The sequence below is a fragment of the Astatotilapia calliptera genome, chromosome 16 (genome assembly GCF_900246225.1).
Source record: "Astatotilapia calliptera chromosome 16, fAstCal1.2, whole genome shotgun sequence".
In the NCBI taxonomy this organism is placed as follows: Eukaryota; Metazoa; Chordata; class Actinopteri; order Cichliformes; family Cichlidae; genus Astatotilapia; species Astatotilapia calliptera.
Genome location: NC_039317.1, coordinates 24146615 through 24171444, shown reverse-complemented (window position 1 = coordinate 24171444; position 24830 = coordinate 24146615). Strand labels below are relative to the sequence as shown.

General features: G+C 39.5%; 1 protein-coding gene across 6 annotated transcripts in view; it reads right to left on the bottom strand.

The window, feature by feature from the left end:
* The window catches only part of epha3 (eph receptor A3), a 90542-nt gene that overhangs the window by 49657 nt on the left and 16055 nt on the right, over positions 1 to 24830 (bottom strand). For all 6 annotated transcript variants that reach the window (XM_026145866.1, XM_026145861.1, XM_026145862.1 and 3 more), the window contains one exon: positions 23449 to 24109. In XM_026145866.1, the coding sequence (XP_026001651.1) occupies positions 23449 to 24109 (661 nt within the window). The remainder of the gene's footprint in view (positions 1 to 23448; positions 24110 to 24830) is intronic.

The window sequence follows — 24830 nt, the reverse complement described above, 5'->3', positions numbered from 1 at the left end:
TGTGTGTGCGTGTGTGTGTGTGTATAGGGGGAAAAAAAATCCTTGCTTGTCCCCCCCCTGTTTTTAGAGTTAAGCTCCAACAGGGCAGTTTTATTGACCAGTGCTGCAGAGGACATGCTCTCTTCTTTAAAAGAAAATAGGTCAGCTGAACTGCTGCTGGACACACACACACACACACACACACACACACACACACACACACACACACACAATGAAAGTGCAATGACAGTGACCCACTTCACCGAATGAACTCAGTCGGCAATACTTTAACAACTAGTAGTAATTGATGTGATGATTGCCTGCCCACAAGACTACAATATTGAAATACTACAATAATGATGCATATTACACTATCACACTGTGTACTGGAAGTGATTACAAAAAGGCATTCTGTTTAAATGTAATTCAAATATTTTCTCCTTGTTTAAAATTAATGATGATACAAATTTTATTTTAAAGGCTTCCCCAACATTACATCTATATCTATATTTATTTGATGTCTTATAAATATGGCTCATGCGTTCTCACTCCAGTTTAAAGTCCCCTCAGTACTGTAATTCAGATTAATAGGCATCCATGTGATTGCTGACACTGAGCCTCAGTCGGGGACATGTTACTCTGCCTGCTGAGGTGCGTGTGTGGGGAATTAGAGTAAAGAACACTTTATTGCCAGAACACCTGAGAACAGCTGAAGGAAACATGCAGACAGATGCATACTAACACGCACATAAACACACATCGCATATGACTATGCTGACAGGCACCTCAGGCACAAGCCTCAGAATGTAGCTGCTGCCATATGCTAAAGAGCCCCCGGGCTCCTTTCACTTCAGACAATATGACACTCTGGTTTTCATATAGCCCACAGTGTTACTCTCAATGGGATCTATGTAACCAGTACTGACGAGGGGTTGTTGGGAAACAATTTAAATAGAAGAGAGAAATATTTATTGGAAACTGGTAAATCCTGGGGGTTGCTTTCTCAGTTTTGATATGCTTTATTGCCGAGTTAACACATATAAGTTTAAAATCTGATCAGCACTTAGTGTCGATTCACTCTTTCTTGTTTTAATAATGTGTCAATTATGCAGTCTTTCATTCTGAAAACAAATAGCCACAACACTGGCGTTCTGTAATCTGACACCCCAACATCTGGTTTTCATTTGTTACTAAGGGAAACAACATAAACTACTGTAAAAACAGGGATATAATTCAAGCAATTGTATCCACTTTGAGTTTCCACTGTGTAAAGCTAAAAATGTTTTTTCACTTGGGCTTCAGTGAGAGCCTTCTTAGATCATGCTTCCTAAGAGTGTGTTTTGCCATGTCTTGGACTTTGGAAGGAAAATAAACATCCATGTGTGTTGAAATTTAAATTGAGTAGAAAACTGTTGTTTTCAAGAGTTTAGAAATGGTAAAAAAAAAAAAAAGGTCCTTCATCTAAAGCTAGGATGCACCTGATTTTAAAGACTTAATTACCCTAGTGCATTGCAATGTTATCTCAAAAATCACATTAAATCAGATATGTTGCACGTACCTCATTAGTTCTCACCTTGAAAGTGAACAACAGAACAAATTTCTGACAAAGACAGGAAGGTCAGAATGTATTTGTACAGTGCAGGCGTGAGGGGGCCAATAAGATTCCCCCATATGTAGCAGGGAATATAACAGGCAATTTAATCAAGGTTTCATATAAACATAATAATAATGAAATTCTCAGCTTTATACCAACATTGAAGCCCATTCTACTTACAGTGTTGACCATTCAGATTAGTGTTGTTTTATGCTTTATTCCATTATATACAATGTGCAAAATCAAGCTTTTTTAATGCTGTCCATTACAGCCAGTAACTGTATTATACTGCTGTAATGGAAAAACACATCTCCTCAAGGAAATAATGTACAAATGCTGTTACATATTTTGGATTACTTTTAGAGGAGCTTGAATAAATTGTTGCCATATAATTAGTGAACAGTGTTTCAACATCTTTGAAACTGGACAGTGGCCACTTACAGGTCCCCTTGTAAAAGATTAATTAGCTAGTAAAAAATGGGGAATATACAGAAGAATGCCTCAGTTCATGATCCACTCAGAGCTGGTGTGTAAGAATTTGTGAAAATAGCACAATGGGGTCTAATCAGGCTGTAGAGACCAGAGCATTTAGAGGTTTTGGTAGTGCTTAACCACTTTGTTAGTATGTGTCCATCATATGCTTGCATCTGTGTGTAAATGTGTGTCTCTGTGTGTGTATAGAGCAGGATTCCTGGGGCAGGTGGCTCAGCAGTGGTTGGGGTAGAACAGCACTAAATCACTCCTCAAATGACACACCTCACCACGGGTGTCCCACCATGTGTTGCTGCTAAGAAAGAGGAGAGAGAGAGAGACGGCGGGAGGGAGGCAGAGAGAAAAACTCATGGGCAATGGTTACTGGGTCACACAGAGAGAAAGACAGAGAGACAGAATGAGGAGAAACCTCTCTAAAACCTTCCTATGAAACAGAAACTTTTGATTGAGATGTGTGTATGTTATGCTTTGCCTATTCCTATCAGTGTTATGAGGTTACGCGTGCGTGTGTGGGCTTGTGTGAGTGACAGACCAGCGCAGGTGAACCACAGACAGGGCCAGACATCCTGGCACGATCAAAATACACATCAGGACTCTCGTCTTACCCTCTTCTTCCCAGCTCTTCTCTCTGCCCCTACTCTCAGTCTCCCATCACCCTCGGCTGGCGCAGCGTACAGACATGTAAGGTGAGTTAATGTCAGCGAGTAATGCTTATTTTTATACATTTGTAATTATTTTCACATGTGATTACACACCATCCTATGTGTTACTGTGTGTGACATTTAATACCTATGAGCGCATGTGTATTCAGATGAGCGCACACCCGCTTTAATCAAATTAAAGGCACATGCCCAAACATACAAAGACAGGCACAAAATCCTGCTGAGTGTGTAAACAAGATGTTGTGTGGAAAGTGGGTTTGGGATAATGAGTCAGCACTGACTCATAGATAGAATTCACATGAGTCCATTTAAAACAAACTCCTTGAACACGCACACAGATAAACCGCACACCACCACAGTTGCTGTGGGAATGAATAAAAGCCCTGTGAAACAATGCACTGGAAACAAATTAAGATAAATTGAAATAATGGCAAAACCTTAATTATTAAACATGCAAAGACTGTTTAGGATGAGGAACAATATATGCAGTTTATAAATATGAAAGAAGAGCTACACTAGCATATTTTAACTGATATCATTGTCATATAGCTGCAATACCTGGTAGGTTCATGGGGAATGTGGACTTAATTACCAAGGCGGAGCCATAGATTACTGAAAAAACTGTAAGCTGTATCATAGAGCATTATTATATTAAATGTAATTAATGTGTGCTTTATATGGTTATAAAAGTATCCATGACTAAAGAGTTATCCTAAACAATGCTAATAAATCAAAAATCTGAAATGCTTTTCACCTTCATTTATTCAGAACTGACACAATCATGCCTTCCCAAACTTTTGTTTCGGTGACTTTCTGTGCCCTTGGGATGCAGAGAAGATGATGTTTGGTGATAGTGAGGCTGAGATACTTGGAGAAGTGCAGGTTCAGCAAAAGTGTATTTCTAGTGTGGCGCCCTGCAGAGCTAATGTTAGTGGGAGATTGTGAAGCTCCAGCACATTGCAGTGGGACACAAATGTTAAATGACAATTACAAAATATGCTCTGCTCTGGATCCTACATTCTTACAGGCACTCATACAAACCTTGCACACTAACTGATAAACTCAATCATGTATATTGTGTCGCCAGTTAGTCACGCTGATGGAACTGGCAACTGAGACAAGAAATACAACATTTCCAGACACCACTTATGTCATTTTTGCATCCCTACAAATACAATCTAGTGACACAAACATATTGTACATGAATGCATATACACAATCAACAATGAACTTCACACTGTGTAAAACGTCCCTCACTTCATCTCAAAAAGCTCAAGACTTATAGTACGTCATGATAGCCTAAAAACCGTTTCAGAAGCTTTACCTGCCATGGGAACAGTTACATGTTGCAGACACAAAGAAATCCAGTTTTAAGGTCTTATCCCAAGTGCCTTATGTGAAATTAATGAATACAATGACAATCTGCCAAGGACAGCATCAACTTAGTTAAGCTCCTCTTTTCCCACAGTCTATACTGTTTGTGGAACATTTAATTGACGGCATTACTAATTCTCTTGTATTTTCCATAGGAACCAGAAACCACAACAGTAAATCAATTAATTAATCCTTCCTCCTGAAAATTTCCCTTCTTAAAGATATTAGTTAGCATTACTTAAAGTTGTTATTATGAGGAATGGCAGGAGCCAGAAAGGTTCTCACTGGCATCATTCATCAAGGGAGAAAGAGGACATTCATCATAGGGTTGCTAAAGAGTCTTGTAAAGAATGTGCTTCCATGGGCCATTTAAGCTGAAACCACAATTTGAATCCTTTTGTGTATTATTTTAGCATTAAGCAACATTATTAAGGAACCATGTATATTGTTTCTTTCTACTTGAGAAATGGTCTGCAATTAGGGTAATGGCGAATATTTAGGAAAACACATAGCTGGATGGACATTGTCTGTTTCCCCCGTTTCACACACACAGAGACAATCATGCATACATATGCTGGTGTCCCCCCTTAATACTGGGGCTAGTGACAGGCTGAAAGGCGAGAGTGATGGATGGGAAGGGCTTAATCACCTTTAATCAGCTCTGTCCTTGAATAATGATGAACAGCCATCTTTGCACACACACAATGCCGGAAAAAAGGGAGAATCTTTGAGAAAAGATGTGTGACGCATACTCGTTGAATTTATAAGTAGTGGCAGATGTTGTTCTTCTTGCTCTGCTTTCACTCCACACATCCACTTTGTCAATGCAGCAGATGCTGTGAATTCTTCTGCTTTGCTCAGGCAACGTCATGAAATTATCTTTTGTATGTAAAGGGATCAAATAGCATTTAACTCAGAAAATAGCAGGCGGTTTGGATTTCCTTTGTTATGTGCCTGCCACTTTAATACATATATTTCATGTTAAGCTGAGACAGAGATGAAATCAAGAGACAAATCGAGAGCGAAGTGTAGTTTAAGGCAATTGATTTTCTTCTTTGCCACTAACTTTTCCCCTCAATTTTTAGTTTATGAATTATACTTCACGCCTCATATGAGGAAATCTAAAATATGCACTTGTGATAAGCAATTCAAATTTTGCCAGAAACTTATGAAAGTCATACTTGTGGTGAAAAAAAAATGAATAAAAAATAATTCAAGCTAACTAAAAGCTATATTAACCCCATCCTTGACTCCATTCTCCCATTGAGCTCCCATCAACCATCGTGGACTTGGTGTGGCTGACAGGCAGCTGAAGGGCAGTGCTGTCAGGGAGGCCAAAGGGGGAAACGTGGGGGGCCTAGTGGGGCAGCTGAGCCCCAGTACAATGCCATTACAGTGGGGATGAGAACTGCATGAATGACCTGAGGAAATCATGGGGCCAGCAGGAATGTTATCCTGCTGGGCGAGCACATGGTATTTCACTCTACAGCAGGGTGATAACCCCACTCTTCCCAATAACAGCTACTCACGGTAGTCCATCATTAAAAAGAAACTTGGTGAACGATTGTCATCTCAGGCAGATGCAGAATGCATAGAAACGTGAAAACAACTTCAGGATCTTTACACGTTATCTCCTGAACTCATCACACTCTTTATTTCTTTTTAGATAACTGATTAGTTGCACCGACAAGAGATTTTCCGAGTTATGATGATATTCTCAGATCTTCTTTCAAACCTTCAGAGTACTCTACTGCTTAAGCAAACATAAAATCATCCTTCCAGTGTATCTGACAACAGTACATGTGAGCGGCCTCCTGTTAGGGTTACCTTGAGTTCTATGTATTCTCATGTAAGCCCATTTTTTTAAGCTTTAAAAGACCCAGCAAGCATGTTACAACCCCTCACAGACTAATCTTTAGTGCATTTTACACTTCATTGTTAGTCACTACAGGTTACCCAGGTTCACTGGCTGACAGAAAGTCTTGCAGTTTAAAGTCACTGGACCTCAAATGGTAGGGAGAACATTCCCAGGACTACAGGGTATGGGTAAGGAATAACTGCACAGTTGTCAGCCAGGCTAACTATGACCTTATTTTTGTCCCCACAAATCTAATTCTGATCATACTGTGTTTTTAACAGTGAGTTATAATACAAATTTAATTCAGCTGTCAATCAGCTTTCCACTGACAGATTACAAATAAAAATAAGCAACAGTCATGTTCATGTAATCAAAAATCCACATGTATTTTAAACACTGTCTTACTCGCACACTAATGTCTTTTATTTTGATCACACAATTCCAGATTGGCATCATCAAGAAGCACAGTACCAGACTTTTGTCTATCTGTTGTTGTTGACAGTTCTCTTGGAACAATGCTTTATTTTTTCAGCTGGATAACAGAGATAAGGCTGCTGTAGATGTTCTACATCTCACTGCTGAAGTTTATTCAACTTGAGGCATGAAGAAACAATAGAGGCCTATTGGGTAGATATGGTTATGGGTGCTGCAAATATACAAAGTGAGGCATCAGCTTCTAAAGACAAATTATAGCATGTTAAACTTACACCATACTTGTGACAGAGGTGAAGTAAGTGCACCCAGTACAAACTTGTATATGTAAGGGTAAACATACAAAAATTACCACAATAACACAATTTAAATATGTGCTTTTTACAAACAGTAAAAAATAGCTTCTCAATTACTTTGTTTCACGGACATGCTAAAGATGATTGAGCTTTCCTGCCATCATGAGCTATTTGGGGTAGAGGGTTTTGACCAAAGACATTTGAGTGGAGTGTCATGGATCAAACCACTAATGTCAGGAAAACCTGCTCTACCACCTGAGGCATGGCTGCTCATATTAAAATTGATATGAAGTTTACAGTTCAACAGTTTGTGAAAGTTTAAGAATGTGCTCTAATTGTCCTACAATGCTACCTTCAATATTAATGAATTCTAACCTCAAATTATTGCATTGTAGCCTGTGTTTGGTTTTCTAAAAATCTGTCTGCATAGCCAGAGTAAATTCCCATTTATTTATTTTAGTTTTTGTATGAAATATTGACTTAAGTACTTTTAATTTTTCAAATGAATACTGGGTATTTGTAACCATTGTCCAATGTTAACCAGATGTTAAGGGTCAAGTGCAATTAACTGAAAATTATGTGGTATGCTCCATCTAATTTGACAGGCTTCCTCATCTTTCCCATGCTTTGGCAGTATCTTTTTTTGCCAGTAAAACCCTTACTCTCTTTCCTTATTGTTTTTATAGGCCCATAAATAGTCCGGGCTAAATTAATGAGGCCACAGAGACAGTGATGGAGGAGTGAGGGGATAAAGGAATGGAGAGATGAAAGGAATGATAGATGGCATCATTATAACACAGCACATCTCACTTAACAGAACTGTTGGCTTTGGAAGTTTCGTGTTTTAGCATGTGCCAATTGTAGTCTCGCCATGCTTGAATGTACAAACACACCCACCCACCCACACACACACACACACACACACACACACACAGAAAAAGTGCTTCAAAGCATCATATCCACTCGCACACACAACTCCAAACAGATATACATAAACATATACACAGACATACACACACACACAGTGTACACCAAAGCATACACATACAAATGCACGTAGAAGCTTCCACTCTCAAGTGGCCCTAAACATACACAGATGACAGAAAAGGCTTTGCCAGCACAAGCCGCTTGCACACACTCACCATCATAATTAGCTCAACTGCAGTTATGAGAAATGACGATAGAGCCTATTCTTTCCCCACCTGGGGACAATTTACTGAGTATCTCAGTTAAGCTGAGCACATTCGTAATTAACGCTGAACCTCAGCCAGTATGCTAGTTGATAGCAAGACTCGGGAAGAGCACAGCTAGGATGAGCTATTCTTCACACTTAAAGGAAACTTAAAACTGATACTTGGAATATCAATTACTGTAAAACTAGAATAGGTTTGCAAGAGAGGAATGCAGAATAATTGTTTATCATGTCACACCCAAATGACACTTTCATGATCACAGATATTACAGAGTACAGAAAGGTAAGATTATTTCTTATCATTATAAATTTTATGACTATTTCTAGCTTTTGAGACAGTAATGAAACACAAAAACTCAAATAACTACCTTTTTTTTTTTTTTTTACCAAATTATGAATATCAATGAAGTAAAAAAAATATTGAACCTACATTAAAAAAACTCCTCATGTGCAGGGGTCTAGTGGGAGATTGACAGATCAAAGATGTTTGTTTCATAATTAAAAGGTGTGTGCACCCACAGTTGATGTATGGCATTGCAATTAACACCCTATTTTGCAGATAATGGGATGTGGCGCAATCTATCAAAGATCAAGCAGTCATGTCTCTCTCTCTCCCTGAGACACTTTTAGTCTCTCAGCTCCTAAATTTCTGCATTCGTGTTAAGTGTCACTCAGCACAACATTAGCATGGTAAGTACATGCAGATGGCAGCCACAGCCAGTAACCTTTCAGGAGCCATTTACATGTAAATCGATGGATTAATTGGCTAAAGCTCATTAGATTTGAGGTCTCATCAATACAATACACCTAAATTACCTCTGGCACTGAGCTGTCATCCTCAGCCCACCCCCACTGACACACACACATGCATAGCAACGAGTGAGGCTCTTTGACCAGGAAATTGCAATTCACCAAGAATGAAAATAAATAGTCTGAAAAGTGGAAATTTCTTTAATATCTTCTTCTTATTATTATCATTATTGTTCTATTGTCTGAATGCTGCTATTATTCTATTAATTCATATTTATCACATGCTCACTGGAGAGCTTTTCTGCCATATTGTATTGACATCTGATAATACTAAATCCACACACACATACACAAGAAAAATATTGCAGCGTCACACTGCATAATTAATTTCTAACTCAATTTAGGGAATCAGCTGTCCTGTTTACGTGTTTATGAAATTAATGTATCAGATGGACAGGACAAAACAAAACAGATTTTTGTGCAACACAAGTATCAGCACAGTGCACATCACTGTAGGCATTTGCATCAACAGCAGTACAAAGCCACTAGAAACAGGCAGGAGTGAGTGCAGGGGTGTTGCATTAATCAGTGAGATTTCTCTAACATTCCTGGAGGCTTTGCTCTTTGGCATCACCTCCAGGTGCTGAAATTGAACACTTAATAGCAAAAGACTAGCAGAGCGGAAGAATGGAAAAATTGGTTGGTTGTATTGCGAGGCATGGGGCGCTCTACCTTCACCTTGACAAATGTCTGGTGCCATCCATTTGAACAGACAGAGGCGGAAGGAAATGAATTGGTGGAGGTTGGAAATCTGTGGATGATGAGTACAGTAATCTTGTTGGACATTGCTGTCTGCCATTTTACTTTGCTCATCTTCACACTGCACCCCCAACCTTCCATGCATATTTGTGCGTGTGTGTGTGTGTGTAGTGAGTGTGTGTAATTGTAAGAAAGGTCATCTCTGCAATATCCCTCAACCTTTAAAGGTTGGATTCTTTGTCCTGGTATAAGTGGCACTTCACTCAAGCCTCTAGAAGAGGAGAGGCTGAGAGAAAGGCACACAGAGACACCTCTGTTTTGAGGGAAGTGGCGTTTAACATTTTTGGCAGTGCAAACACTTCCTGGCACACAAATCTGGGATTAATAAAAGACAGCATTATGGGGCTATGCTGAAAAAAAAAAGAAAGGGCTGCACGAATGATTTTGAAATAGGTGCTGCATCATGCATCTTATCATGATATTATTGTGATGGCTCAATAAGTCTGCAAGAACTTGCAACACAAAAACATTAATATTGACCAAGTTCTTGGAACAGACGTTTCCTTTAAATGTCAGGGTGATGAATTGTGGCGTCGAAACTCCCATAGTCTAACTTTTGCTCGTACAGCATGAATGGCTTAAAAGTTTGCTTGACAAATCAGAGTTAAAGCTTAGGAAGGAATACATAAAGACTAAGACTCGCACACTCAGTAGTGCTTTGTTTAGATGCCGAAAATTGGAAGATGGAGAAAAAGTGGCTTTTTGAAAACTTTTTTCCCCATTTATATAACTTTATGTTGTCTGTGAAGAGCATAAAGGAGAATAAAAAGATGAAAAACATGCACACAGCTGCAGTCCTTTAAGGTTGTCCAGTGTGGTCTAGCATTGCAGACTCTATGCTTGGCTGCACTGGGAATCCTCGGTTGTGTTTGGCATTCGAAGTGCAAGCAGAAGGCCTGATCACTGAGGCCTGACTGCCTTTAATCAGCACCAAAAACTGTGCATGCACTCACATGCATACACAGCAGCAGCATATTTCTCACACACAAATGACCCATTCCTCTCTCACAGATGAACACTTTCCCACACACACAGATGCATGCACATTTACACCGCCGGGCATGTCGTTCCATTTGACACCATTTTTAAGTTAACCGCCACTGATGAAGGTAAAATGTCACCACTCTTCTTCGTGCGAAAGGATGGGGATGGCTAGAGTATGCATTAAATGAGTGCAGAGACCTTTTACTTTATCTCTATCAACTGTTGGAGGAGGAAGAATCAAGGATGCGTGGCGTCTGAGTCTATGGATCATTTCAGGAAGACAGCACTGTCTGGGACATCAGAAACTTCTGCAGGGGCACCAAAACAGATATATATTATCCTCTGCTTACTTTATTTTGTGTTTCTTCACATAAAGAAGAAGGCAATGCAAGGAGGAATGAGTAAGTAGAGTACACTTATTTGTCTGTGCCATTCGCTGATTTTTCATTTTTTTCAGCAAAATGGCCTGTCAAAAAAACTAAACAAAAACCAAAAATAAAGAGATAAAATAAACCTTTTCAGGTAAATATCAGATCTACCTTGAAGTACCACTCATTTCGGCCTATTTTGTCATGGTCTGGGTGAGTGCGGGATTTTCCAGCATGCCAGTGAATCCATCACTGGGCAGGGGTTTGCCACACCTCCTCGTTTGTTGCACCTGTGTGCAATCAGCTGGCAGGCTCTTAAGACCAGCGTTCTCAAACTTTCGTTGCTGGAACGTCAGCTAACTCTCGTCAGTGAAAGTCACAGACATGTAAATCCTGTTTTAGTGTGTCTTCTGGAGCTAAACTTGTCTTCTCGCCCTCTGCAGCTTCAGGGAAATTTGGATCTCGCCGTCATAAACCTGCTCAACTCTCAGTCGCTGGTTTGTTTTCTTTTCTCGGCGTAGTCACCTGCCTGCCTCCCTGCCCAAGACCTCGTCGTGAGTGACGTGAACTGTTTTAGCCTCACCTGGACTTTCTTCCCCCCAAGCCTCACCTCCACCTAGAAAAGTAAGACTAATGCATTTTAGCCCTCACTCCCCAGACTGCTGCTTGGGCTCGCTCTGACTTCACTCTCCTTTGTTTCAGTGACTCAGTGAGTGTTGCCCTGTAATCTTCCACCTAAGTGTGCCTGCTCCGGAAAATACCCAGTATCGAGCCCAGGCTGTTTTTCCCCAGTTCATTAAGAGCGACCTTTTCTTTTGGACTCTGCTGCTGTACTCGCGGTGTGATTCTTGTTTACATGTTTGATTATCATTGAGATTGCTCCAGCCAAGAATAGTGCTTCATAGTTTTGCTTGCGTCACAGCATCTCATAGAGTACTTTTGTGTAATATTTAGTGATTTTGAAGTTCTTGCCAGTCACAGTGTCTGTTACAGGTTCTTAGTCCCCTGGTGTGAAGCTTTACGTTAGTATTGTAATTGAGCAAACTCAGAGGTTTAGTGTTTTCCCTCTCGCCCTTAGTTCATGTTTAGTACTTCTGTTTGCGTGTTCCATTTTCATGTGCCAAAATAAATCTTCACAAATCTTTTTTTATTTTTTATTTTTTCCACTATACCTCCGAGTCTCCATATGCTATCTGCATTTGAGTCCACTTTCCAGCGTTCGACCTCCCGGTTGTGACATACCTGATATTATTACCAGGTTTGCCACCTTCATTGAGCTCTTGCACCAACTAAAGGAGCCTAAAGTTCAACTTCAACTGCTGTCTCCACAGTGCTTGTCGTCATAATTCTATAATTTTCCAGGAGCAAACTTAAGTTTGCGGGTCAAAACAAAAACACATGTAAGTCATTTTTTCTCTTAACCACAGAGGCACAATATATATACACATATAAAACCACAGACATATTCCCAACATGTTTTTCATGCACACTTGTAAACAAAATCAAAGTACACCTAAATTCAGGGCAGCAGGCACTGGTTCAGTCCATTTCCTGTACAGCTTCAACATGGAAACCGATCCAATCATGGCCTCTTTAACTAAAAGCACAGCTCAATATACAGAAAAGTAAGGCACTTCTTTATCAAAGCCTTAATCCTACTCTCAAAGGCAACATATTCTGTTATTACATACAACTAACTGCGCCTTAGGCATAGAAATACAGAAATTGGATCTGGAAACTCAAAAACAAAATCTTTTTAAAGGCTAGAAGTGCTGTATTGAAACAAACAACTTCTGCTGGGGTTTATTTAAAACATAAAGCGGGAAAGTCATTTATGGCATCTATTTAAAAAAAATGTAATAAAAGAATGAATAGACACAAAAAAATTAAATAATACTCCACCAGTAAAAACAGACTCAGATTTGGTGTGTGTGTGTGTGTCGACATGTGTCAGTGGTTGCTGTCATAGTAAGCACCTTCTCTCTAATGATCGCTGTAACATTAAAAGGCTTACTGTACGTCACGTACTAATTCTCACTTTTATACACATAAGCACATATAGATCCCAGAGGAACTGTGAAGCCCCACATCTTTCAGAAGTGATTAAGATGGAAGACGCAAACAATATTAGCACCAAGGTCACGGTAGTAAGGTCAATGACTCACAAGCAAACACACGTAGAAGGAAACAAGCGCATTCAAATATACAAAAGAGGGTAAAGAAGGAATAAAAGCCCCACTCTTAGATATACAGGGACCAGAGACCATAGACATTCGAGGACTAAATGTGAAAAAAATAAATAATATATAATTTTAAAAAACTGTGAGCACGTCCCACTAAACTTTTCTCAACTTTGAGGTGAGTGATTTAAGTATCCAGCGCAGCTATTGGTGACTGACTAATGGCAGAGTAGTAAATAAATTAGAGGGTTACCTAGGCAACTGGACCCTGGGATGAATAGTCCTTGCTCACTCTGTCATCTTCTCCTCCTTCCTCTATGTAGGCACTCTCCTCCCTCATCTCAATGTCATTCCATCCTCCTTACTTAAAGCCTCATGTCCTGAACTACAATCAATACTTTAGCATACAAAAAACCCATACATAAACAGCATTGTTGCATTTAGCTAAGTTATTGTTAGCAGATGAGATGTGAAACTCTCCTGCAGAGGAAAGTAAATCGTCTCCGGACAGCTGACCATTAGCAACTATAGCAACAACAACAACACCAGTTTATAAGCTAAAATTATACCAGGACCATAATTTGGACTCTAGTATCCTAAAAAAAGAGCATACTTTCCCTGCACTGAACAGTTTAATTTCATAGAAACCAGCTGCTGAGAGGATTAGCTTTACTTCAAATAACACTTCAGTAACACCACCTAACAGAGGCTAACAATTCCTAACACCACTGGCAGTCATTAGCTAACACTAACAAAAAAAAAGCACCTAAGGCAGTAAAGTATCACCTCAGTATCACTGTCACTAAACAGAATTGATGCTCCATTGACTCATTGCCTTTCCTTGGACTCCTTTCACAAAGATTTTCAGCTTCTTGAAGAGTTAATAGACATGCCACACTGACAGGCTATTCTTATTACAGACGAATGCCATCAAGGCATTTGAGGTGACTCAGGAGGAAAAACTGAAAAATACTGCGAAAATATGTAATTGACATACGAGAATTGATATTATTCACATAGAATAAAAAACAGTCTGTATAACAATGTTTTCATACATAGACAATCATAGAAACTACGCAACAGAAAAACAATGAATTGTATGAATTTAGAAGAGCTGCCCTCAGGAGCTATGGGATATACGGGGTTAAATCAAAACTGGGCTAAATAAAACAATTAAACTTGATTTGACTTTGTGTAACAAGGAATTGGGTTAGGTGGACATTGTGCCGTCCTTGTTGCCCTTGCAGATCATTTGTGGTTGCTTTTGCAGACTGTAGGCTGCTGTGTCAAATTAGCCGTCAATTGCATTATAGTATGCTAATTAAGTCTTACCTCTGATGTTTACCTGCTTTACCATATATAGCATATAGAGATTCCCTGTTTGTATATTGCGCAGTACAAATAATTGACTTAAACTGGCTATAGCCAAGTCTAAAATACTGTTATCTTACACAACAACCTTCCACAACAAAGTCAGTCTGACAAGGTTTTAGATAATACTGATTATGATGTATTGATATGTGTCACATAACTTAGCATTAGAGCAGCATATGAATGCAGAAAAGAAAAAAATATCAGATATCATAAAACATCTGAATGTCTAGGAGGCTTCTGTAGCAACAGAGGTATCTGACAAATAAGTACATCAGTTCTAATGTGCCACCACATCAACGGTAACTGTCTCTACATTAACTGACTCAGGCCTCACTGCAGAATTACCACCAGACTTCCATGCTGTGCCCTAACCTTCAGAAGTTTTAAAACAGACACTGCCTTTTGTTTTCATTTTTCATTTTTTTCTTTTTGCTTGGCTGACATTAAAGAATGTAGCGTTTGTTAAAACGGAAAGGTTGTTATGCTGACATCTGTGATGCAGCAGCACAGCAAGATCAGACAGCTGCTCGAAGACAGACATTTATGTGGTGACGCTAGGGTTTTTCAACTGAAATGACACTGAGAGGGCTCTCTCCACTGAACGCATCTCATCTATACAATAAGATGATGCTTCTGACAACTACTCAGTGTCACTATACATGCCTGCAGTGCGGGCTTAGATAAGTGAGACACTTGACAGTCGCAGCCTAGAAGTGTCTGAGGTTGCAGCTTCAGCACCAAGGACAGCAGAGATCACACAAAATAGATTTACATTATTAGGCCTCTTTTATTCATAACTTTAATTAAGAATGTGATATAAGTGTAGGCTGAATATCAATTTCTAGTATAAGTAGGCATATTATTGGTAGTAGTAGCATTCTAATGAATGTTTCATTACAGTATTTTCTGACATTATATGGTCCTCTAATATGTCTTTTGTGCAGTCAGTCAGCTCCATTACCAACTGAAAGTGGTAATGGAGCTTGGTTATGGTTGCACAGATATACAAAAAAAAGTCATTGCAGAAAGTGGAGAAATAATTTAAAATACAAAAGAGCTTCTGATTATGCTGCATCCAGTTTCCCAAGAAAGAATCACACACACACACACACACACAAATATATATATATCTATATATCTATATATATATATAGATATATAGATATATATATATATAGATAGATAAGGCTTGCTTACTAATGGTGTTTCTAGAATTCCTTTTGTAATAATATTGTGTTTTCCTTTGATTCGTCTTTTTTAAATAAAAAGTGAACATACAACTGAGTAGAATATGTTAAGGTGATAGGTTAAATTACAATAAGTTAAGCAGTTCCAAAGAAAAACTAAATATGCACTGACTTTTGTGAATGTCACACATAGTCATTTCATCTTGTGACACACCTGCCTGTTTTAAACTATCGTGGATAATCACTGCATGGGTTAATATGCAGAAATGTTTTAAAATAGCACAAGTGGAAAACAATTTGAGGAGCAAAGCAGAAAGAATGACGCAGATGTCAAATTAATGCCGGTGACATCATAAATCATAAAACCGACATTCAGCACCAGTTAACAGCGGGGGTCTACATCCCAATGACAGCTGCTTTCTTTCTTCCTTGCCTTCACCTCCCCATCTCCTCCTCCAGCTCTTTACAACTACTTGCTTCTCATCTATCAGAAATGATGGAGTGACTGCCGTATTGTACTGCACCGTTTCCCTCCTGTGTTACATTACATGTATACTAAACATTTACTCTGGTGTCCATCCTTCAGTCCTTGACTTTCCACTGAAACAATGACACATATGCTCACATGCATTCTTGGAGTGGTCAAATACTGATGCCAAACCTGTTGCAGTTGCGGATTTGGTGACAATATTATGATGGGGGTTTTTTTTGGTAATGGTAAGGAAGATCCTAATTATGAATCAACATATAACTGTTGTTTAGGCCCCCTCGGCTTCTTATTTAAATGTTTTGTCTATGCTTAAGTAGCCTAAAACTTTTTTTTTTCACCAAAGCTTATTTTCCTAAACTTAACCACATACTTGTACAAGCACTGAAAGCAAATGAAGATGAAATTTATTGTCAAACAAAGCAAAGTACAAACACAAAACTTCCAAACTTTCACAAAGTGATCAACTTTGGCTGATGTATCACGGCACTGAAGCCAAACAGACACTTTGCGCATATGTCTGTGATAGAGCTGCTTTTGGCAAAATGGGAGTACTAGATGCCCTGAGATTAAAATGTATTGCTAAATCCACAGTTATCATCCATCAGTATTAAGCTACACCCATGGGCTGCATCTGTGGATATGGCCGTAACACCAAAATCAAAGCTATGCATGTCCATCTATACATATGCTGTTCTTTTTTTTTGTGTATTTGTTTTCTGTCTGGACACACATACTGCCTGTACACTCTATCTCTGTGAACAGATCAGGCACAAACACCCACATGCATCACACACATACACAAAGACTGGTCGCTGTGAAGAGGTTCGGTCAACTGGCAGGGGCCTCTCCAACAAATAAACACCCCATCTATCTATCCCTCTTGTTTCTGCTACAGGCACGGTTTTGTGTGTGCATTTGTGTATATTTGTCTGTGACTGTGTGTTAACTTGAATTCCTGAGCCTGTGGTTACCAAAAGCTTTGAAGTCCCAACAGCACCAGTGCTCTGGGTTGACAGGCTTACCCGCTACCCCCAGCCTGCACTGGAAGGCTCATAAAGAGAAAAGTAAACAGGCAATAATACCAAGAATGAGCAAACCTTTCCTGCTTCCTTGGCTACCGCTTCCTGAATGCCAGCCACATATGCACACACACACACCTACACACACAAACGATGCATCAATATACTATAAGACTACACAAAGAGATAAGGAAGTACACAGTGATTTAAAGATGAACTGAGACTTTGATGCTATATTTCAGGCTGCAAATGAATCAGTGGATGAATGTGGTCTCTCTCTCTTTGTCTCATATACACCGTATACGCCCTATAGTAAATAAGCATATTCAAGATCATTGCTGAGGTTTTTCATCCACTTACACTACAGCTCAATAAAATCTGTAATTATGTCTGTTTTTGTGACACTTCTTGTCCTTTTTACCTGCTTGAACACACAAACACACACATAATTCACACATACAGTATAGTCTCCTAGCTGCTGTGAAATGAGAGTTAGTATAAGGGTGGCAGGGCGATTGATATGAATCCCCCCCGATATTTTTTTAACCTATTTTTAACAAAGACTGTGTAAAATTAATTTTGATCTACATCAGGGTGGGGTGTAAATTTTGTGTAACTACATATAATGTAGAGTTAGCATCATGATCTTGAACCTTTCTCTCCGAAGCACTCAATCCACCCCTTGTCTTTTTTCTCTAGCCTCTTTTCTTCTTTTCAGCTCCAAAGCGGCTACATGCCAGGCAGCACACAGCCAAAACGCTGCAGCAGAAAAAGCATCCCCACTAAGCTAAACTGACAAGAGATGAGGAGACCGATGCAATGGAACACCAGTGTTAGAACAGAGCCGTGTACTGTATAATGCTCAATTCACCCATCCAAACACACACACGCAAACACACACAGTGACACATGGGACAGATTTAACTGATGTGATTGCCTGGATTCGATTTTTAAATGTGTGTGTGGCAATAGTCTAAAAAAGACCTCCATTCTCAACCACAAAGAGCAAAGGTGCCCTTCATTAAAGAACCAAATACCGAATAGTACAGGCTATTGCTATACTGAGCTAGGCTGCTTTCTTCATCATGAATGTGGGAAGGACGGTATATGAAGTGCAGGAGGATTCTGCTGGAAAACTGAATAATGTCCCACCACACCACTCAGTGAACTGGACACATAAGTGCTACAACAGACAGATGTGTAAAAATGTACCTGAATGCAGAAAAGAAGGCATGACAAATTTTAGTTTTGTCGTGGGTTAGAAATAATAAATGCAGTTTAGAAGGCAGTGCTACGTATATGTGCATTTCAATTGGTTTGTGGGTTTGTGTAAATTTGCGGGTACAAGTGACATGTTTTGTGAGAGCTGGGCAGTTATATAATGGCCAACACAAACAAACAGAGTCCTTCCAAAGCACCAGAGGAGAGCCAGCAGCTCCATGAATTCACAGCACTCAACTTCAACAGTCTGACAGAAAAGTATACAACAAAGACACTACAGCAACAGCATGGAAAAAACACACACACACGAAAAATATTAAGCATAACTGTAGGAGCTCTGCAGGGATATTAAGAGTATTTTTCTCACGTGTGTGTGCATAAAATACATGGGCCATTGACAATGTAATATTTTTTTTTTATAAATCCAGGGTTTTTATATGAAACATGTAGTTGCATTAAAGGATTGCTGATCACTAGGGGGCAGGGAGAGTCCAAAACAAAAATAGATGGACATTTGTCACAAAAAGAACAACAGTGAATCCATGCTGGCATTTAGCTCTTACAACCAGCTTCATGCAAATTGGATTGGCCATATATTTTCCTGTTATGGTGATAATATATGGGCCATCCAAATTGCATGATAGCGAGTCAGTAGATTGGGAATAAACAACAAATAAGTGTTTCAGGGAAGAAGTTATTTTCTTGTCTTTCTATACATAATCGTCTTATAAGATGCTAAAGTCGGTGTTGAATATCTTCAGGCTAAGCTTGAGTATTTCTTTGACCAAGCTGTTGCAGGTTTGCGTGACAGTGTCAGTGAAAGATGTATAATGTGAGTCCAGAATGTCTGCTTGAAAGCCATGCAGTTCAGTGCACGAGGGCAGCAGCTAAATCACTTAAGTGAAAGAGTGGAGAGTGAAATAAAACATTTGACATGAGATGGACGATGGGCTTTGATCCGGCAGCCAAGTCGATCGGGCGCTGGGATGAATGGAGAGGAAGGAAACAGAAAGGGAAAATGAACTTTTATTTGGTGTTGGTCCAGTCGCCAGTGGCAAATGATTTTAAAAAGAGAAGTTAAAACCACTTTTAAAACAGCTCGCCTTCCTCCTCTTATCGTGAAAGCATACGGTAAGCAATGCTGGCGAGTAACAACTGAGGCTTATGTGTGATACTTTGTCTGTGTAATTGTAATAAGCTTTACGTTACTGGAAGGTTTCAGGATTGTGTGTCTTGATAAATCCAGCAAGAATGTAAACTTAGGTCTCTCGTCAACGTATGAGCGAACAGCTGCTTGCATTTGCAACGTGCATGCGCAAACACACAGTCGCACACGCGTACACAAACTGGCATGCGTTTGCTGTTTTAGGATCAAATTAGGGTTGCAGGAATTTCACACTGATGGTAGATAGGAGTTGGTTCACCTGCTCCAGTCTGTTCTGACAGATGAAAGAGTGCCTTAGCGAGATTAAATCTGGCCTCACATTCTCTGTGTGGAAAGGCTGAAGGCTGCTCACAAAACATACAGTAATCCAGGCGATCAGCGACACGTCCATTCGCATTGTACTGTATTATAATCTTCATCTTATCTTTTCACAGAGTTTCATCGCAACAAAAATTGGATAAAAGTCGCGGCTCTGACATGGATTCAAACCACACACACACACACATATATATATATATATATATATATATATATATATATATATATATATATATATAAAAAAACACCCAGCACGCCCCTGCGGGCGGTTTATCCTTCAAGCTCGGGTCCTCTACCAGAGGCCTGGGAGCTTGAGGGTCCTGCGCAGTATCTTAGCTGTTCCCAGGACTGCGCTCTTCTGGACAGAGATCTCCGATGTTTTTCCCGGGATCTGCTGGAGCCACTCGCCTAGCTTGGGAGTCACCGCACCTAGTGCTCCGATTACCACGGGGACCACCGTTACCTTCACCCTCCACATCCTCTCGAGCTCTTCTCTGTTATATATATATATATATATATATACATATATATATATATATATATATATATATATATATATATATATATATATATATAGACATAGCGGAATATTGTAAAGTTTATATTGACACACAGTCTGACTCAGATGCACAAAAGAGCATGCACATGCTCGTATAACTGCCGTGTCCCTTTGCCTAAGCCAGACAGAATTCACATGGTCCTTTGAAGGCGCCACTGAAACAACATCCTTGCTTTGACAAACATTGCTGACTATGGACACAAACACGCACATACACACATACACAGTCCAGAAAGATAATGATGGTTTAATGCTAGAGTCGACTTTATTAAAGCCCTTAAACACACTTTGGAGTCTGTGTAAACAAAAGCAACTGCTTGCGAACTCTTTCTCTTCCCCCTTCACTCGATCAAAAACAGACAGACAGACTCACAAAGTAGAGAAGGAGGAGAGGAGGTGCTGCAACAAGGCATCTTATCAAAGAAAACAAAGCATAAAATATTCAGTAAAGGTGCTTAATCTTCACTGTCAACAATACTTAGTCCAAGCATTTTTGTCTTTAAATCCACCTTGTTATTCCTGCCAGAAAAAATAAATGTTTCATCAGTTCAATGTTTGTCTGTGTTTTTAAGCATCTTAATAACATATTTGTTTATTTTTGTCAAATACCAACAGAAATTTCTCAGGACACCGGGGTGCCTCGGAAGAGTTTACCAACAGAAGAGTTTTCTTTGTCTATAATTAATATCACTGAAGTATCTCTCTACAATATACAGTGCTATTTATTCTCCACTTCTCCATTTTCTTTTTCCCAGAAAATGTTGTGGCTTGTTGTTCGTAGCACTGTAAATATGTCTTTTTTTTCTTTTTGCTATCAGTTTGGGATGACCTAACCCCATTCAGCCATCTATCTGTTAACACAGAAGGCCTGGAGAGCAAGCTGCATGATGGGGCCCCCAACGGCTGCATGCAGGGATTGTGGGGGCCTGTTGGTGCAGCTGTCCCACTCCATGGTAACATAAGACCTTATTAGAGTCCATTAGACCACTCTGAAACTAATAAGAGATTGTCAAATACATCTAAACATTCACACAATTCACAGAGGCAGGAAGTAAGAGGAGGGGGGGGAGCAGGGGGGCACAGGGGTGAGCCATTTGTCTGTACAATGTCCCATTCTTGAAATGACATGTTGTACTCTTTCAAATATAGGGACAAAAAGCAGAAAAATAAGAAAGATATAAATGAAAAATTACACTTTTTCTGTGTAATTTGGAAAAACCAAACCAAAATAAATGCAATCCAAAAATGAAAATCACAGGTGACACTTGGGAGAAATTCTAATTACTCTGAAGATGTTAATCACCGGGGACAAAGGGGTTCAGCAGTAGATACCTTTGGCTTTTAATGAGTAAATTCAGAAAAATATACTGACAAGTGTGGAAAAAGTTTTCCCTCCTATCTGTACAGTTAGACAGGTTGGCCTGGAGTTCACAGCAACAGAAAAAAAAAAAAAACACTTCCCCCTGGCCCTGACAGCAGGAGCTTGACCTGGGAGACCATCTTTGATCTTTAATTAACACTGGGCATGGCTCTGGAAAAGAGAGAACTGATGAACAAGGGACCATTTGGGACCCACTATAATAACCTAGAATGCTAAAGATGGATTTCCTTTTCAGAAACTTCAACACCGTTTTAATTTTAAAGTCATTCTGGGACAGCCGCAGTGCAGGGGTGGCTGCTTTCAGATGGATGCTGTGTCTGGCTTCTTAAGCAGAGAAGATCTCACAGAAAATAAGTAAAGAGGAGCAGATATAGAGCATCATGGAAGCCTTCAGCTAACTTTGGTCTTGTTTGCCACTATTTTATATTTTGTATAATCAAACAAAAATGTATAAATGTAATATAATGTAATCATATCTATAGTGGCATTTACATTTATATGAACTGAACACATCTGCATTGTATTGTTCACACCAGGGACCACTTTCTACTTCTTCTTTTTTTTATGCATGGAAACACTGATGAAGTACTGTAACTGTAATTGATGAAAGCTGTTATAGCAGCCACAGAAGCAAAACAGAGGAAATTTAATTTTGTGTAAAGTGTAAAGTGGTGTAATGATGTCCTATCTGTGTACATGTCTACAAGATTTAAAACCCAGATCCAAATATATATGTTTGGGAAGTTTATGATGCATTACACCATGGATATTGAAGACTTTGTAATTTTCATTTTTTTATGCTAATCCCTTTTTTTTTTTTATCTCAAAATGGATAACTTTACTTCTTTTGACAAAGTTGTTAAGGCAAAATGATGTGAGGAGGAACAACAACAATCAGAGGCATTTTACATGTTTTCTACTATACTTTAAACTCTCATGTAGAGATGTGTTGCAGAGCAAGGTGTCACCCCACTGGCCAAGCACAACTCTTTAACTCTAGCAGCCAAAGTATCACTGCAATCATTCTGACAAGCTCACTTTAAAAACCATCCAGCAGCAACAAAAAATAGTCCCCTGCATAACATGTGTGACGATAGTACGGAAGACCAGTCCTGTTGGTCAGGACATGAAAGGCAATTTTAGGCATGCAGATTTGCATACTTTTGAAAGCACATCAAATGACTACTCATTGCTACCTTCACCAACACCCACAACAATCACCGCAGCTATCCCATCATTCACCATCCACTCCAGCCCACTCCTTTCTTCTGTGTTATCAGTCCCATCTTTCTGCTCTGCTTAAAATCTTCCCATAGCTAATGATGTGTCACAGAGAAAATTACTATTGAACCTCTATATGCTGCACCCTGGACCTGGACAACACTCTACTCACATGTATGGGAATATGCACGTATAACTACCGACCAATCACCTAGCACCTTGGGAATTTGGGGTTAGTTTGAAGAGCTCACATAAACAATGCATACACACACAAACATATACACACATGCACACAGAGAGTGTATTTGACATTAAACCTTCTGGACTGACAGATATGAAGCGTGAGAGTCCTGATATCACACTGTTTACTTTTACAGCTTTAAAAAAATCTGCTTGTTTAGGCCAAAGGTTCAAATAAGGGAAATGTGTAGAAGAGAAGTGACACGTGCATTTATACATGCAGAATCAATGCATGGCAAGGCATGTGTGAGAGCACTGTTGAGAAATAGTTGCAAAAAAAATATGTTTCTTACTTTGGCAGGTGCTGCTTCTCTCCTCATATCCTGGGTTACACAGACACTTCCCAATAGGCACAAGCCACTCCCCTTCTGTGCTACAGTACATTCGAGGAGGCTCTTCCTCTTTGGAGTGATTGACGCATGAGCCTTTGACTTCCACCAGTGACTGGGAGTCCATGGGCACAGTATCAGGGAAAGAGGCAAGATTCCTCACAGTGTGTGGGCACTTCTTGAAGTAAACCCTTACTGACACTAAAGCTACACAGGCGCCCACGTCCTGGAATGCGAGGTAGAAACCCTTCTTGGTCATGGGACCCACCTCGCGTACCTCAGTATTGAGCTTGAGAATGCGATCTCCAAGGTCAGTTTGAGTAAAACTCTCATCAGCAGCAATGGTATCAATCTTGGAGAACTGATGCTCTTGGAAGTGGCTGCCCTGGTCATCATCTGCCTCTAGGTAGAGGAGGTTGAATGTCTCCTTGCAGGTGCCCAGTACCAACGGGATTGAGTTGCAGTCCCTCAGAGTGAACTTCAGCTCTACATAGATCTTCTGAGCAGATTGGCGAGGGATCCAGTTGGTCCGAAGCCAGTTGTTCTGGCTGTAGTCCATCACATTGCAGACCTGAAAGGTCCTGATGGGAGTGTAGTGCTCATCCACCCCACTGATCTCCTCCCACTGGAAAAAATAGAGACAAGGAAAGGTCGAAGGGAGAAACAGAGGAAGACAAGGAAGAATAATAGACAAGAGAGACCAAATACAGAAAAAAGGGGAGAAGGTAGATTTAAAGATTGAGAGCGATAGATAACAAGGAATGGATGCAACAGAAGGAAAAGTAGAAGAAGCATAGATACAGGAAAGACAGATTTTTTTATGAGTAATGAAAAGGATCAAGTGAAAATATATTAGATTTAAAAAAGGAAAGCAAGGGGATTGGGAAGTTTGGGGTCAAAAGAGAAGCAAAGGGAGTAAAGGGAATGGGGTGAGTTAAAGATAGAACAAATGAGGAAAGTGAGAATTTGCAGTCAAAGAAGGAGGAATAAGAGGAAAGGAGGGGAAGATAGCAGAGAAAAAATAAAGTTATCTCCACCCTGTAAGCATTTAGGGATGAATTATTTAGATCCAGAAACATTCTTGCTGAATACTAAGCATCTAATAAACACTTAAGGGTGAAAAATCACACTACCAGATCTCTTGTAAATTGTTGAAATTAATTAAAAGCAAACTTGCTGGCTTAGCCAAATTTTCTACATTAGAAGGCTCTGAAAATATCGCCAAGAAAAAAGCTAGAAAACGTGATCTTCAATTTTTTTTAAATTTGTGTGAGGCAGCTTAATTAATTTTAAATATTAACAAAATCTCATAGTGTTTCTTTTTTCCACCCTTATACTAAAATGTT